Below are 16,333 nucleotides of genomic sequence, written 5' to 3'. Positions count from 1 at the left end.
AAAATTATCAGCAATTTATATAACCAAATTTGAGAAAAACTAGTTTAAAAAATCTGTTTTAGTTCATTCTATCCGGTTGTTGTTCCGACCATTGAAAATGGGGAGGAACTTTGTATTCGTATGAGTTTAAGTTTTTTCTTTTCCACGCAAAATCAGTTACCATACAAAATCATCGGACGACATCAAAAATTTTGAGAAAAACCGGTTTGAAATTTATGATTTTTCGTCAAAATTCGAGCTAGTAAAGCGAGCAAGCCCGCTTATTTATGCTTAATTTAGACTGTTTACAATAGCTTATTTATGCTTAATTTTAATTTTACCGGAATAAACTAGTTTTTGGAGATTTTTAATGCCATTTTGGGAATCAAAATTTCTTTTTGATTTTTTAAATGATTTTTTGGTTGTTTTTTAGTAATTTTTCTTCATCATCTGTTGTCCTGTTTGTCTTTATTACTATGACTGTCGATTATGACTAAATTATAGTTTCCCTCAGATAATTTTATCACACCACGCAGAGAAAACTACACTAAAAAAAGTTTTTTATTGTAGGTTTTTAAAGACTATTGTCGGAACATTCTGTGCTTCTTCGACAATAAACGGCTACCCTTGTGTTAATACATCATTATAGTAGCTTGTTTCGCGCAAGTTGCATTCAAATTTCATTAAATTGCGAAATCATGCGTGAACAAAAACAATCCAACTCAAATGAATTAAATCAACAGAATCCGGCAATTTTTTCTGAATACTAAAAAAGGAATCAATTCAATAACCCAAATATTTGTAAAATGAGAGATGATTTATAAAAAACAATTTTTGAAAGCACCCTGTGGCATGATTTTAATGAGGCAATATGATAGGCGTTAGAAGAATAATTGTTTTTGATGTTTTTTTTTCTGAGGTAGTCTTTCAATCATTTTTACCACCCATGGCAAACATCGCTGTTTTTTCATTATACAAATTCTGTTTTTTCTAAGGAAGGATTTCATCATTTCGCTTCAATGCTTTCGTTATTGATTTTTTGTTGTCTGGTTAATTTTCAAGCTCCAGTATAATCCAATCTATTTACAGCTACCGCATTTGACCAATTCGAAGTTTTGGTTTCGTGAAAATTTTCATTGATCTCAATTTCGATTTAATCTATATTTTATCATCTCTGTTGAAACTATCAGTTTCTTTGGATTTTGTTGAATTTCTGTTGCTAATTTTCCGTTCTCAAATTCCGTTCCCAAGTTTCCATTATTTTTACATTCCTAGGTTTCCACAAATTTCAGTTCCTAGATTTAAGTAACTTTCCTAGATTTTCATGAATATCTGTTCGTAGATTTTCCATAGTGTTTTAAACAGAATTCATGAAATTTCTTTGATAGATTTTTAGTCGAGTTATCTCTAACTATAGTCACTGTCTTGTAGATTAGAACATGTCTTCATCTACTAGTGTTAGTCCTCTGAAAGACTTCTTGGCCGGTGGGTTCGGCGGAGTTTGTCTAGTAGTATCAGGTCACCCCTTCGACACAATCAAAGTGAGACTGCAAACTAGTTCCCAGTACTCTGGCATGTTAGACTGTATCAAACAGATATACACCAAAGAGGGCCCAAAAGGATACTTCAAAGGCATGTTAGCTCCTGTAATGGGAGTTGCACCCATGTATGCCCTATGCTTCCTAGGGTTCAGTCACGGAATGAAGATCCAGGGTTATGAGAAACCAGGAACTACAAGTCCAGTTGGATTGTTCTTAGCCGGCTCATTAGCTGGATTCTACACTACTGCAATTATGGCACCCGGAGAGAGGATAAAATGTCTGCTGCAGATTCAAGGAGCATCAGCAGTAAAGGTAGGTCTATAATGTGGGCGCAGTTAACACAGATTTCTAATGGTGGCGTAAATAATTTTTATTGAGACCGCGATGACGAAAAAGAGGTGTGAAATATTTTGTATCTCAGCCTTCTTATACATAGATTGGTGGTTCGAGGCGCACTACAATGAGTCGTGCTCTTAGTAACGAAAAAAAATTAAGGTGAAATGTGAAGTTTTCTCTCATTAATGTACCAAAAATGTTTTCAATGGGGCGTGCTAAGGATAATTTTTGTGCGTAAATTTTGTTTTGTTAAATAATAAGCATTTAGACAACGCCTTAATTAATCATTACAATGTTTGATCTTCCTTAATGTTTCAGCAATACGCAGGACCAGTAGACTGCGCGAAACAAATTTTCAAAGAGGGTGGCATCCGTGGTCTCTACAGAGGCTCATGTGCCACTCTACTGCGAGATGTTCCCGCCTCAGGAATGTACTTCGCTTCATATCACTCTATTCAGAGACTAATGCGTGGAGGCGAACCAAACAAAAGTCTCTCTAGCGTCCAAGTCTTAATAGCCGGAGGGTTCGCTGGAATTTTCAACTGGCTGGTAGCAATGCCTGCCGATGTTTTGAAAACGAGGTTCCAGACGGCCCCAGCTGGTGCATATCCGAACGGAGTTAGAGGCGTTTTGAAGGAGCTGCTAAAAAAGGAAGGACCAATGGCCTTGTACAAGGGCATTACCCCTGTTTTAGTCAGAGCGTTCCCCGCCAATGCGTGCTGCTTCTTAGGATTTGAATACGCGAACTGGTTCCTTACTAAACTGGGACTCTAAAGCCAGTTCAAACTTATTACAAATGGCTCAAACTTACTTGCTATAACAGCAGCAAATTTTGTTAAATTAATCTTTATAATGCAGATGACCAGCCTTATTTGTATATAGTAATAGTAATAGAACAGTACCAAACCACTTTTTCAATTCTTGCTCAGCTGATTTTTAAAAATGTTCTACACGAAGCTTAAGTATAAAAACAGAACTCAACGAGACTTCAACGCTTTTTGATTGAACATTGTTGAATTTATAATATGACTTGAGGCTCGAAATCATTTTCTAAATCGATTGAAAACATATTATGATGGAACCAAAAGTCACCCTGAAACTTCCGAAGAAAGGAATATTAATTCGTCATTTGGAAACGCCAGAGGGCGATAAGCCAGAAGAACGAGTGAGAAGTCCACGAACACTGGAATTGAAAAAGCAGCAGAAGTCAGTGTTGAGACAATTCAGAAAGCTGTCACCGTTGTGTAGTGCTGTAAGGGAGAAGTTTCACGAAAAGAAAAAGATAGAGAGCACCGCTGATTTGTTCAAGGTTGGTTTGGTTTTGGAGAGAATGTAGCATTAATTTCTTGAAAATGCGGTACTACTATGATAGAGTGGTCCCTTGACCAACAAGGTCCCTTGAGATTAAGTCACCTAGAGCTCTCAAATCGTTTAATTTAATGAGTTTGCCATTCAGAAAGTTGTCGCAGTATATTTCCAAACAAATTTTGTTTCGTTAATTCGAAAAATTTCATACCCTCACCATTTTAAGGGGAGAAATCTGCAAAATTAGGTTTTGATGACAAATAAGTTAACCCAATTATGGTGGTTAAGTCGTAGAATAAGTTGAAAGCGAGTATATTTCTTGATAATAAGAATATAATAATTGCAATTTTAAACCTGAGAAATTTCTGACTGCATTTCAAAAAAACTAATCAACCTCAAATGCTAATTTTTGACAGATTAAATTGCTCAAATAAACTATAAAATCCGACGCCTAAATAAGCAGTTTCAGGTTAATCAACGTCGCTAAAACTCGTTGATCGAAAAGGATGTTCCACGCAATTTAGCATTATTTACTAAAATTTGTCTCAAACGTAACTAACCAGCTCTTTTCCACTCCCCAACCCCCGGAAGGTACTATTGTGGAAGAGTGGTTCTTGAAACTATCCTGGTGCTTTGAGAATAAAACACTGAGAGCTCTCAAATAGTTTAATAATTACAAGTTCGCCATTCAGAACTGTCGCAGTATACTTTCAAACAAAATATCTTTTCGTTATTTTGTTAGAATTCCTTTCTCACCATTTAGGTAGAGGATTCAAACAATGCCAAAATTAGGTTTTGATGACATAAATTAAAACAATTATTGTTGTTAATTAGCAAAAAAAAACAAAAAAAGTTTCGAAGAGAGCATTTTTTTGATAGAAACAATATAGCCATTACAATGTTTATCTGATAGGTTGCTGAAGTTTCTGAACATATTTCGCGAGATTTTTGAAATGAATAATTTATACACAAATGACTTTTCAAAATTTTACACGCAAAAAGCATGGGGAAACTGTCTATCATAGTTGCTTTTTGATTGGATTTTTCCGAGAACAGTTAGAGTTTCGAGTTCAGAGCCAAAGCAGAATTCATGCCGAAAAATAGAGGTGAAAGTGTAAACTTGTGTTTTAACGTGTTAACAGGCGTAGCGAAGATTTTTATTTGAGTCGTGTTGATTTGGTCAAGAAAAAGTCCAAAAAGGTGTTCACGCTCAAGTTTGATATTTTTTCGGGTTGACTTTTACTTTTTGAAGTGCAATCGCAGCATTTGCAATTCACAAAATTCAACGGAAAGCAAAACAAGCTATCCAAAAGCTCGCATGTGATGCCATTTAAATGACGTCTAGCACCTGATTTCAATTATAAATTTGCTCAGCGCAAAAAAGTACATGTTGAAAGATATTTTTCAAATTGACATTGATTTATATAAGAAGTGCCAATAAAAGACTCTTGAAAAACAAAAATCTTGAAATTGATGTATTTTTTTACACATTCACAACGTAATGTGATGTTGGGATCCAATTTTATTTTCCGACCTAACCCGTTCATTGCATCTGTTCTCAGCTTTATTGGTGGCTAGTGCATGCCGTTAGTCAAGTGTCCGTGGCTCAGAAATAAGGAAGTGAGTTTCCCAAGCATTTGTCGGAGGGCCAACGTCGAACTTAGCATTAGTTTTATTAATATTTAGTGGTATTTTTGCAATTTATTAGCATCTATAGCTGCATCATTGATGGCTAGTGCTAGGTAGTTTTTAATGGCCCGTCGCGTAAATGCGAGAACTCTCGAAATCGCAGGTTAGAATTTGTCGCATAATGAAAATCTTACTAATTCAAAGCTTTTTTCCATTTTTTCTTTTTCCATTTTTTAGAACTGCATTTTTGTTTCCTCGCTTGTGTTTGCAAAGTCCAGCTTGTCATATGTGTCAAAATTTGAAGGTTTAATTTACCTGTACAAATCAGCTTGATCCTCCAAGTCTTTTTTCGCTCGGAACTAAAAGTGCATGCAGATGCTTAACCTTTTTGCCGGTTTAATTAAGTTTTTTTTTGTTTGCGTGGAAGTAAAGGTTCAGATAGATTACTTAACCTTATTACGGGTTTTGTTAGGTTTTTTTATTGTTCCGACCTTTTTAAAAACGGGGAGGAACGTTGTATTCGGATGTGTTTCAATTTTTTTCCACGAAAAACCAGCTATCACAAATATCATCGCAGAGAATTGTGACATAACATATTTAAGGCCTTTCCTTTCAGTTGTGATTCGAACGATATTATCAAATTTTGAAAAAGTTTTCCCAGTGCTAGTTTTCGCAGTGCAATGAGGCGTGCAAAAGGTTATTTTAATGGCTGAAAAGCTTACAATAGCCTTGGTTTTAATCGCTCACAATATCCTACAATAGCCTTGGTAAACACTTGGTTTTAATCGAGTGCAGTTAGATTTTTTGGAGTGTTTTAGCGTTTTTCTGGAATCAAAAAACTTCAAAAATTCAAAAAGTGTAAAAAAATCAAAACAATTCTTGAATTTTTTTTGCTTTTTTTACTTTTCCTAACATTTTTCTTTTAAAATTGTTATAGCAAGGGAATCAAAGTTGGGTACTATACCTTTTTCCCGTAAACAACTTTGTCCACAGGACTCATTGGTAGGACCTTAGTTCACAAGGAATTCAAAATTTGTAGTCTCTCTTGCACGCTTAGCCTGGTGTTAACGAATACGCCTGGAATGGCAAAGGTCCTGGGTTCGAAACTGGCCAGGGTCAGTTTTTTTTTCAAATGCTAATTGTTCCGGTTCAAAAAAATTTCGGCCTTTTATTTGTCTGCTTATGTTTTGTGGGCTTAGTTGCCAAATCTAAGAATTGGTTATTTGTACTGTAAACAATTTCAACTGCAGTTGCTTTTAGCATTTTAAAAATCCTGCCAAATCGAAATTTGCTTTTCACATTGGTTGTAATTTAACCAGCTCGATTTGTCAAAAATTCACTTTTTGGTATTTTTATCGGTTCAATAAAGTTCGGCCTGATTGATATTGACTTCGGGGCCTTTTGTTGCGTCGTTAATTGCGAAAATTTGTTTTGCGTGCCTGTGCTCTGACCATCAAAACGGCTGCGGGTGCAGTATATAGAAAAAGCGACATTGCAAGATCTAAACTGTCAACACAGCCCAAAGACTATAGTCCAGAGAAGAAAAGGAGCCCAACCGGAGAGGAACCGAGAAGTAAACAACAGAAAACAGGAACACTTCCAGTGGAGGAAGACAGCGATTCTGCCGAAGAACACGACGCGAAAGACCGGGGGCTGAGAGATGAAAATCTAGAAGATAGTCAGCTAAAAGAAAAATTCCAAAACTCACCGAGCGTAGTCACATCAAGAGACACAAGAACCGGCGGAGGCCTTAACTTAGGAGGTAAACGAGGAAAACCGAACAGAGCAGGACCGGTAGTCCAGAACACAAAACCGACAAGGGGCAAAACACAAGAATCAGGAACGACAAAAGCTGCTAAAACAGTTACCAAACAACGTGATACGAGTAACGAGGTAGTATACATACCGTCGTCGGCACCAAAGGAAGCTCCTACTACCAAGAAAATCACACAACAGACAAGTGAAAAAGAAATTCTGGACACATTTCAAAACAATAACATGACATCTCAAGAATGGGAAGATGTAACAAATCAAGTGTTGACCCGCGGAGTCCAAAAAGAAGCCGAAAAACTAATGTCACGACAAATGGACCCGGTAGATTATTCCACACCAGGATTTGCGGATGAATCCGATAAAGAGGAAGACACCACGACAGTCAGACGGAGCAATAGACAAACAAAAAACCAGGGACCGAAGAGGTATGGCAGTCCCGTATCACACTCGATAAAACTGATTGGTTGTGAGGATGATGTCACCGAGTTGAACCTGGCAGCACTTGAGGCCTACAGATTGCGACTAGCGAAGTTGAACATAAACAACAAAGAAACGTCGGAAACCAACACGTTTGACAGGCTAGAGAGACACCTCTTCAAGAGAAAGTTTGCTGCTACGTCACTGGACGAGGCGGGATCATGGAACGCCGCTAGAAACAAAGAAGAAGTATTAAAGAAAATAACAAAAGTCTAAGGAAAAGGAGAACAATTTTCTGTAAACTTTGAACAACTCGTATTATTTATAAAATTTTATAAAGTATTATATAAAATTTTGTTGTCGTCAGGGGAATGTGGTACCGTGTAGTACTGCTGCCACAGTAACCTCTGAGAATAGTGCTATTAATTATTCTGTTATGTATTGTTATTAGTATTGAAGGCCGTTCATGCAGGCCAAACGCAATAGTCAGTTAGGACATTGCTGTTGATAGAGAGACATGAAAAGACAGGCATGATCTCAGATCTAAAATAAGACAAGTTAGCAGTCTAACTTAAAACGTTTTACTTATTCGGTTTTACAATCCTTGAGTTAATCCAACAGCTATCACATACATAGATTGGTGGTTCGAGGCGCACTACAATTAGTCGTGCTCTTAGTAAAGAAAAAAAATTAAGGTGAAATGTGAAGTTTTCTCTTTAATGTACCAAAAATGTTTTCAATGGGGCGTGCTAAGGATAATTTGTGTGCGTAAATTTTGTTTTGTTAAATAATAATCATTTAGACAACGCCTTAATTATTCATTACAATGTTTGATCTTCCTTAATGTTTCAGCAATACGCAGGACCAGTAGACTGCGCGAAACAAATTTTCAAAGAGGGCGGCATCCGTGGTCTCTACAGAGGCTCATGTGCCACTCTACTGCGAGATGTTCCCGCCTCAGGAATGTACTTCGCTTCATATCACTCTATTCAGAGACTAATGCGTGGAGGTGAACCAAACAAAAATCTCTCTAGCGTCCAAGTCTTAATAGCCGGAGGGTTCGCTGGAATTTTCAACTGGCTGGTAGCAATGCCTGCCGATGTTTTGAAAACGAGGTTCCAGACGGCCCCAGCTGGTGCATATCCGAACGGAGTTAGAGGCGTTTTGAAGGAGCTGCTAAAAAAGGAAGGACCAATGGCCTTATACAAGGGTATTACCCCTGTTTTAGTCAGAGCGTTCCCCGCCAATGCGTGCTGCTTCTTAGGATTTGAATACGCGAACTGGTTCCTTACTAAACTGGGACTCTAAAGCCAGTTAAAACTTACTGCAAATGGTTCAAACTTACTTGCTATAACAGCAAATTTTGTTAAATTAATCTTTATAATGCAGATGACCAGCCTTATTTGTATATAGTAATAGTAATAGAACAGTACCAAACCACTTTTTCAATTCTTGCTCAGCTGATTTTTAAAAGTGTTCTACACGAAGCTTAAGTATAAAACAGAACTCAACGAGACTTCAACGCTTTTTGATTGAACATTGTTGAATTTATAATATGACTTGAGGCTCGAAATCATTTTCTAAATCGATTGAAAACATATTATGATGGAACCAAAAGTCACCCTGAAACTTCCGAAGAAAGGAATATTAATTCGTCATTTGGAAACGCCAGAGGGCGATAAGCCAGAAGAACGAGTGAGAAGTCCACGAACACTGGAATTGAAAAAGCAGCAGAAGTCAGTGTTGAGACAATTCAGAAAGCTGTCACCGTTGTGTAGTGCTGTAAGGGAGAAGTTTCACGAAAAGAAAAAGATAGAGAGCACCGCTGATTTGTTCAAGGTTGGTTTGGTTTTGGAGAGAATGTAGCATTAATTTCTTGAAAATGCGGTACTACTATGATAGAGTGGTCCCTTGACCAACAAGGTCCCTTGAGATTAAGTCACCTAGAGCTCTCAAATCGTTTAATTTAATGAGTTTGCCATTCAGAAAGTTGTCGCAGTATATTTCCAAACAAATTTTGTTTCGTTAATTCGAAAAATTTCATACCCTCACCATTTTAAGGGGAGAAATCTGCAAAATTAGGTTTTGATGACAAATAAGTTAACCCAATTATGGTGGTTAAGTCGTAGAATAAGTTGAAAGCGAGTATATTTCTTGATAATAAGAATATAATAATTGCAATTTTAAACCTGAGAAATTTCTGACTGCATTTCAAAAAAACTAATCAACCTCAAATGCTAATTTTTGACAGATTAAATTGCTCAAATAAACTATAAAATCCGACGCCTAAATAAGCAGTTTCAGGTTAATCAACGTCGCTAAAACTCGTTGATCGAAAAGGATGTTCCACGCAATTTAGCATTATTTACTAAAATTTGTCTCAAACGTAACTAACCAGCTCTTTTCCACTCCCCAACCCCCGGAAGGTACTATTGTGGAAGAGTGGTTCTTGAAACTATCCTGGTGCTTTGAGAATAAAACACTGAGAGCTCTCAAATAGTTTAATAATTACAAGTTCGCCATTCAGAACTGTCGCAGTATACTTTCAAACAAAATATCTTTTCGTTATTTTGTTAGAATTCCTTTCTCACCATTTAGGTAGAGGATTCAAACAATGCCAAAATTAGGTTTTGATGACATAAATTAAAACAATTATTGTTGTTAATTAGCAAAAAAAAACAAAAAAAGTTTCGAAGAGAGCATTTTTTTGATAGAAACAATATAGCCATTACAATGTTTATCTGATAGGTTGCTGAAGTTTCTGAACATATTTCGCGAGATTTTTGAAATGAATAATTTATACACAAATGACTTTTCAAAATTTTACACGCAAAAAGCATGGGGAAACTGTCTATCATAGTTGCTTTTTGATTGGATTTTTCCGAGAACAGTTAGAGTTTCGAGTTCAGAGCCAAAGCAGAATTCATGCCGAAAAATAGAGGTGAAAGTGTAAACTTGTGTTTTAACGTGTTAACAGGCGTAGCGAAGATTTTTATTTGAGTCGTGTTGATTTGGTCAAGAAAAAGTCCAAAAAGGTGTTCACGCTCAAGTTTGATATTTTTTCGGGTTGACTTTTACTTTTTGAAGTGCAATCGCAGCATTTGCAATTCACAAAATTCAACGGAAAGCAAAACAAGCTATCCAAAAGCTCGCATGTGATGCCATTTAAATGACGTCTAGCACCTGATTTCAATTATAAATTTGCTCAGCGCAAAAAAGTACATGTTGAAAGATATTTTTCAAATTGACATTGATTTATATAAGAAGTGCCAATAAAAGACTCTTGAAAAACAAAAATCTTGAAATTGATGTATTTTTTTACACATTCACAACGTAATGTGATGTTGGGATCCAATTTTATTTTCCGACCTAACCCGTTCATTGCATCTATTCTCAGCTTTATTGGTGGCTAGTGCATGCCGTTAGTCAAGTGTCCGTGGCTCAGAAATAAGGAAGTGAGTTTCCCAAGCATTTGTCGGAGGGCCAACGTCGAACTTAGCATTAGTTTTATTAATATTTAGTGGTATTTTTGCAATTTATTAGCATCTATAGCTGCATCATTGATGGCTAGTGCTAGGTAGTTTTTAATGGCCCGTCGCGTAAATGCGAGAACTCTCGAAATCGCAGGTTAGAATTTGTCGCATAATGAAAATCTTACTAATTCAAAGCTTTTTTCCATTTTTTCTTTTTCCATTTTTTAGAACTGCATTTTTGTTTCCTCGCTTGTGTTTGCAAAGTCCAGCTTGTCATATGTGTCAAAATTTGAAGGTTTAATTTACCTGTACAAATCAGCTTGATTCTCCAAGTCTTTTTTCGCTCGGAACTAAAAGTGCATGCAGATGCTTAACCTTTTTGCCGGTTTAATTAAGTTTTTTTTTGTTTGCGTGGAAGTAAAGGTTCAGATAGATTACTTAACCTTATTACGGGTTTTGTTAGGTTTTTTTATTGTTCCGACCTTTTTAAAAACGGGGAGGAACGTTGTATTCGGATGTGTTTCAATTTTTTTCCACGAAAAACCAGCTATCACAAATATCATCGCAGAGAATTGTGACATAACATATTTAAGGCCTTTCCTTTCAGTTGTGATTCGAACGATATTATCAAATTTTGAAAAAGTTTTCCCAGTGCTAGTTTTCGCAGTGCAATGAGGCGTGCAAAAGGTTATTTTAATGGCTGAAAAGCTTACAATAGCCTTGGTTTTAATCGCTCACAATATCCTACAATAGCCTTGGTAAACACTTGGTTTTAATCGAGTGCAGTTAGATTTTTTGGAGTGTTTTAGCGTTTTTCTGGAATCAAAAAACTTCAAAAATTCAAAAAGTGTAAAAAAATCAAAACAATTCTTGAATTTTTTTTGCTTTTTTTACTTTTCCTAACATTTTTCTTTTAAAATTGTTATAGCAAGGGAATCAAAGTTGGGTACTATACCTTTTTCCCGTAAACAACTTTGTCCACAGGACTCATTGGTAGGACCTTAGTTCACAAGGAATTCAAAATTTGTAGTCTCTCTTGCACGCTTAGCCTGGTGTTAACGAATACGCCTGGAATGGCAAAGGTCCTGGGTTCGAAACTGGCCAGGGTCAGTTTTTTTTTCAAATGCTAATTGTTCCGGTTCAAAAAAATTTCGGCCTTTTATTTGTCTGCTTATGTTTTGTGGGCTTAGTTGCCAAATCTAAGAATTGGTTATTTGTACTGTAAACAATTTCAACTGCAGTTGCTTTTAGCATTTTAAAAATCCTGCCAAATCGAAATTTGCTTTTCACATTGGTTGTAATTTAACCAGCTCGATTTGTCAAAAATTCACTTTTTGGTATTTTTATCGGTTCAATAAAGTTCGGCCTGATTGATATTGACTTCGGGGCCTTTTGTTGCGTCGTTAATTGCGAAAATTTGTTTTGCGTGCCTGTGCTCTGACGGGAAAAAGGACTTGACATTATCTATAAGTTTAGAATTTTTCTGAATTTCTTTTCGGCATGCAGTGTTTCTGCTTGGGTTTTTTTTTGGATCTGTTACTGCTTGGTAATTTTAAATTCAAATCAAATCAAGCATCTGTCGTAAAGGTAAAACAACTGCTTGAGATGGCAAAGATTCGCGGTTCGAATTCGTCCGGGATATTTTTTGCAAACTAAAGTTTTTGTGATTTTTCGGATTTTTGTCCGCCTGTTTAGTTTTGTCGGCATAGTTCCCGTAGCTCGTTTATTCAGCTTTATTCCGAGTTGCTGTAACCCCCATGCTTGAGACGACAAAGCCCGGGAGTTAGATTCCAGTTGAGTCTTGTTTTTCTTACAAATAGAAAATCCTGGCTAATTTAGTGTACTGCCTGTCTGCTTATTTTTGTCTGCTTAGTTCCGCAGAAAGGACTTTTTTGAAAACTTGGTTTCTGCATAGCATTTACAAAGCTCTTTGTAGATTTTCTTATGGTGCAGGCAATTTTTTTCCTGATTATTTAAGCATTTGTTGCACTTTTTATTGACAAAAACGATTTTTTGAATTTTTTTCCGTTTGATTTTCACAACATTCATATTTGTATCGCAAGTGGTGCGAAGCACAGCTTCGCCTCTGTGTTTACTATGACAGTAGAACATGCCTTATCTCTAGTTTTTGTTCAGATGCTTTTATCGCGCAACGCTGAAAAAAACTACAATTTGAAAAAAGTGATGTACAGTTTTTTAAGACTATGATCGGAACCTTCTGTGCTACTTGAACAGTAACCGGCTATCCTTGTGTTTCTTTGGACATTTTTTTTGTAGTGATGATTTGCAGCAAGACTCTATAAAATTTGTATGCCAGCAACTGGTTACTATTAATATCAGCAAGAAATATTTTTCCTCCGACCTCACGAAATGGTTATTCCTAACGAAATTGTCAGTATGAATAATGGGAAAGCATTGTTTTTTCCACGAATTCAATTACTTCAAGCAAAGTATGCAGAAGTGAAATCTGGTCTCATATTTGACCTCATTGATTTGTAATTGACTCATTTGTTCATAATTATAGTTAACTGATTGAATGTGGAAAAGAATTGGTCTGATTTATTTTCTGTCTTAGACAAATTCAGTATCTGGGAAATTGGGATCAACTGAATCAAATCTTTCTTTTCATCTGATTCGCTTACTCTTTTTTGTTTATGATTATTTACTAGATGCATGCAGTTAATTGTACAATTCAATGTTTTCCTAAGATCCAAGAGAAATAGAAGAACAAAAAGAAGTTGTTTCACTCGAATTTTTTTAGTCGGAGGTACACAAAAATTGTTAGCTACACAGAGAATGCTTTTTTTTGAAATATCAAGCATCAAATTCATCAATTTTGTATGATCAATAAAGCTAGTTGTTTTTATAATTTAATGGAAAACCACTACGATAGTACATTAAGGACATAAACCTCAATTTGTAAAAACAATTGTGTCAACCAAACCTCAGTGTAAAAACAAACCTTAGTTTTGAAAGCAGTTTTTGAAAAAAAGGAAGCAAAAAGTTACGCCTGTTACAACAGACAAAAACTAGCTCGGTAAATTCACAAGAATGAAACATTTTTCATGATTCAATATTGTCGAAAAAAGACTGTTCTTTTGATCCAAAGCATAACAATCTAACGTTATTTTTCCGTACTCAGATCTAAATAGTATAAACTATGTTGTTTGGCGACAACGCCTGATTATCTGAAAAAATACTATACAATCAGCCCCATCCCACATTAGAATTTGCTCATATTTAAGCCATGCTGCAAAAGTACATCGAATAGTTTTAGTGTTTTCGAATATAAAAGATACTCCTAATCTATGAACCAAGACTTTTAATTTTTTACTAGAAGGGTCTTAAAGCTCTATTAACACACCCTGTTGTAACATATGTCAACTGTGAGTTGAACTATTTGAAACCTGCATAAATCATAGCCCATGAGCGCAGCGCTTAAAAAATCCATTACAAAGCTTCAACAAAATCCTAAAATTTACTTTGATCACCATCGTTTTCATTGATACAACTTATTTCATCTTTTTTCTTCCCTGAACGCAAAAGCTGCATGATGAAGACACTCAGGATGACGCAATTGTTAAGGGGATCAAATCGAAGAACTTAGTTACCCTAGGCTTGTTTGTCTTTTGAGTGACATTTTTAATCATCGCTTTGAATTTCAGTCTACCGAAGACACAAACATTCTTTTTGGACCTGGTCACACGTATTCAAATAACGCGGCCACGAACAAGTACAAAACTAGAGGAAGACACAACCAATGTGAGGCTAACAGGTCACATCAGGTCTTGACCTTTGAACCCTTCCCCGAAATGGAGGGAAACTGGCACTTGCATCGACAGTCGGAATGTTCAATTCATTTCCGACCGGGTACAGGGCACAGTGGGAGGTCTTCACCTAGACCTCCGACTAATCTGAGTCGGAGGTCATCACTCGCAAGTCGCATCCAGTCTACAACTTTTAGGTATGAAATGATTATGATATTGATTATGATATTGAAAAACTTTTTAAGTGACCGACTATATATAAGATTAGAGGCTAAGCATATGAGGTTAGAGTTTGGAATTATGAAAGGTTAGGCATGTGGCGCCTCGCAATTCTTGAACCAATTATAAAAAATCTCTCTAGTTGAAAAAAAAAACACGGATAATATTGCAATTGCAATTTTGTCCTTGGATTACTTGTCATAGGGTTGAAATCCTACCTTTGCCTTAGAATACAGAAATCCATCTTCTCTTTAGAATGAAAAGTAACTACTTGAAAAGCAAAGTGGCTTCGACAGTGTCCAAACACATGGCAGAAGTGAACGCGTCTCTCCAAAATGGTCCAAAAGAACACTTGGAAACTTTTCTAGACTCACTAGATGCCGAAGTGAAAGCAGGCGAAAACCAACAGAGCGCACCAGATGAAAAGTTACCGCCAAAAGTTAATGGGCAGGGAGAGCTTAAGACAGATGGAGATACTCAAAACGAGGGTGCCGATCTGACTATTCCCTATTCGGGAGAAGATCTGAAAGTGAGGCGAATTTGATACTTAAAGATGTTGGTAAAATTACTTGGATAAATAACAAAACTTATATGCAAGTTCGATGAAGAATGACTTGCATTTGTTTTGTTAGTACTAAAATGTAATTTACAAGAATGAACTCTGCAAACAGTTTAGCAAGTTAACGAAGTTTTGATTTAGTTGTGGAGTTTGTAGATTTGAGAAAAAAAACGCATTACTAAGTCATCTAACTTTTTCAGCAATTCATATTTGGGAATTCCGATTTACCAACAACAATAACAAGTCAGAAACTCCTGCGACGACCTATGAACCCGATTGTGAAACCAACAGTTCTACCAAAATTTGACTTCCCCAAATTCCGACCCAGTCCTTTTGGTTCGGCACATCGAGGAGCCGAGTCTTACTCGGGAAAATTCCCGATCTCAGTTCGTGAAATGAAGCTGGTACCGGATTACATGAAAGAAACTCCCATTCAGGCGATAATGCGACTACCTTCTCTGACTAATAATAGAAGTACTGTGAATAATTTACGGTCTTAATTGATATGATTCTGATACAAACTTTCTTAAACTAATTAAACTGTTTTTCTGATTATGCTTAGATTTTTTCAGAATTTAAAATTTTTCATGCTCAAACACATTCTTTTAAACAGAGATGTGACAGTTAGGGTCTCATCTGAAAGGCTGTTGTTTGATGCGTTTCATTTTAAATATACATTCATTTTACACAAATAGATTTGCCAAATTTTTACAGCAACTCTTGAAGGAATTTTGAACAAAAGCTCGAAAGGTTTCTCAGTATGGTTTGATGAAAATAGACAATTAGACCTTGTAAAGAGTACCCCAGAAGTTCATTTGGTTAAATCTTAAGACTAAGCTCAATCGAATAGCAGGACGAGTCTTTCGGTGGAATCCCTCATACGCGAAGGACCGAATGCGCGAAAATAAAAATCAGCCAATCAGATTTCAGTAATCTAAAATGTGGAAGAAAACGTAACGTGAAAAACTGAAAGAAAGTAAACGATTTCAGGGACTTAATATTGATATTGGCCGAATATAAAAACGGCAAAAATATGCAAATTTTTCAAATTGTTACTGATCGCCGCGGAATTGGAACAATTCTTACAGTCTTACAGTTTCGTTGTGAAAAAGCAAAATATTGCTTAATTTATTTCATTTCAATTGAATGGCAATTGATTCTTTTTAAAAATTGACTTTCGGCTAATTTTGTTTTGGGTCCTTCGCCCACAAATTTTTTGCCCATTCGGTCCATCGCACATGAGAATAGGCCCCCGTTCAAAACCAATACATTGTTAAATTTATACAATGGAAAAATTGAACCAGTAACACAGCATGTTATTTTCCCGGGTTGACG

The 16,333-nt window shown here is 36.2% G+C and overlaps 2 protein-coding genes across 2 annotated transcripts; both read left to right on the top strand.

Moving 5' to 3' along the window:
* The first annotated feature begins 1,407 nt into the window (after positions 1–1,407).
* Positions 1,408–2,760, top strand: LOC134840227 (mitochondrial carnitine/acylcarnitine carrier protein-like). Its single transcript, XM_063855965.1, has 2 exons — positions 1,408–1,832; positions 2,175–2,760. The coding sequence occupies exons 1-2, from the start codon at positions 1,419–1,421 to the stop codon at positions 2,628–2,630; spliced, it is 870 nt and encodes a 289-aa protein (XP_063712035.1). The 5' UTR covers positions 1,408–1,418; the 3' UTR covers positions 2,631–2,760.
* Positions 2,761–8,283: 5,523 nt separating this feature from the next.
* Positions 8,284–15,538, top strand: LOC134840226 (uncharacterized). Its single transcript, XM_063855964.1, has 4 exons — positions 8,284–8,819; positions 14,119–14,417; positions 14,695–14,968; positions 15,199–15,538. The coding sequence occupies exons 1-4, from the start codon at positions 8,583–8,585 to the stop codon at positions 15,496–15,498; spliced, it is 1,110 nt and encodes a 369-aa protein (XP_063712034.1). The 5' UTR covers positions 8,284–8,582; the 3' UTR covers positions 15,499–15,538.
* The last annotated feature ends 795 nt before the right edge of the window (positions 15,539–16,333 follow it).

Source organism: Symsagittifera roscoffensis, chromosome 2, assembly GCF_963678635.1.
Source record: "Symsagittifera roscoffensis chromosome 2, txSymRosc1.1, whole genome shotgun sequence".
NCBI classification, from domain to species: domain Eukaryota; kingdom Metazoa; phylum Xenacoelomorpha; order Acoela; family Convolutidae; genus Symsagittifera; species Symsagittifera roscoffensis.
This window is presented reverse-complemented; position numbering and strand designations above follow the sequence as displayed.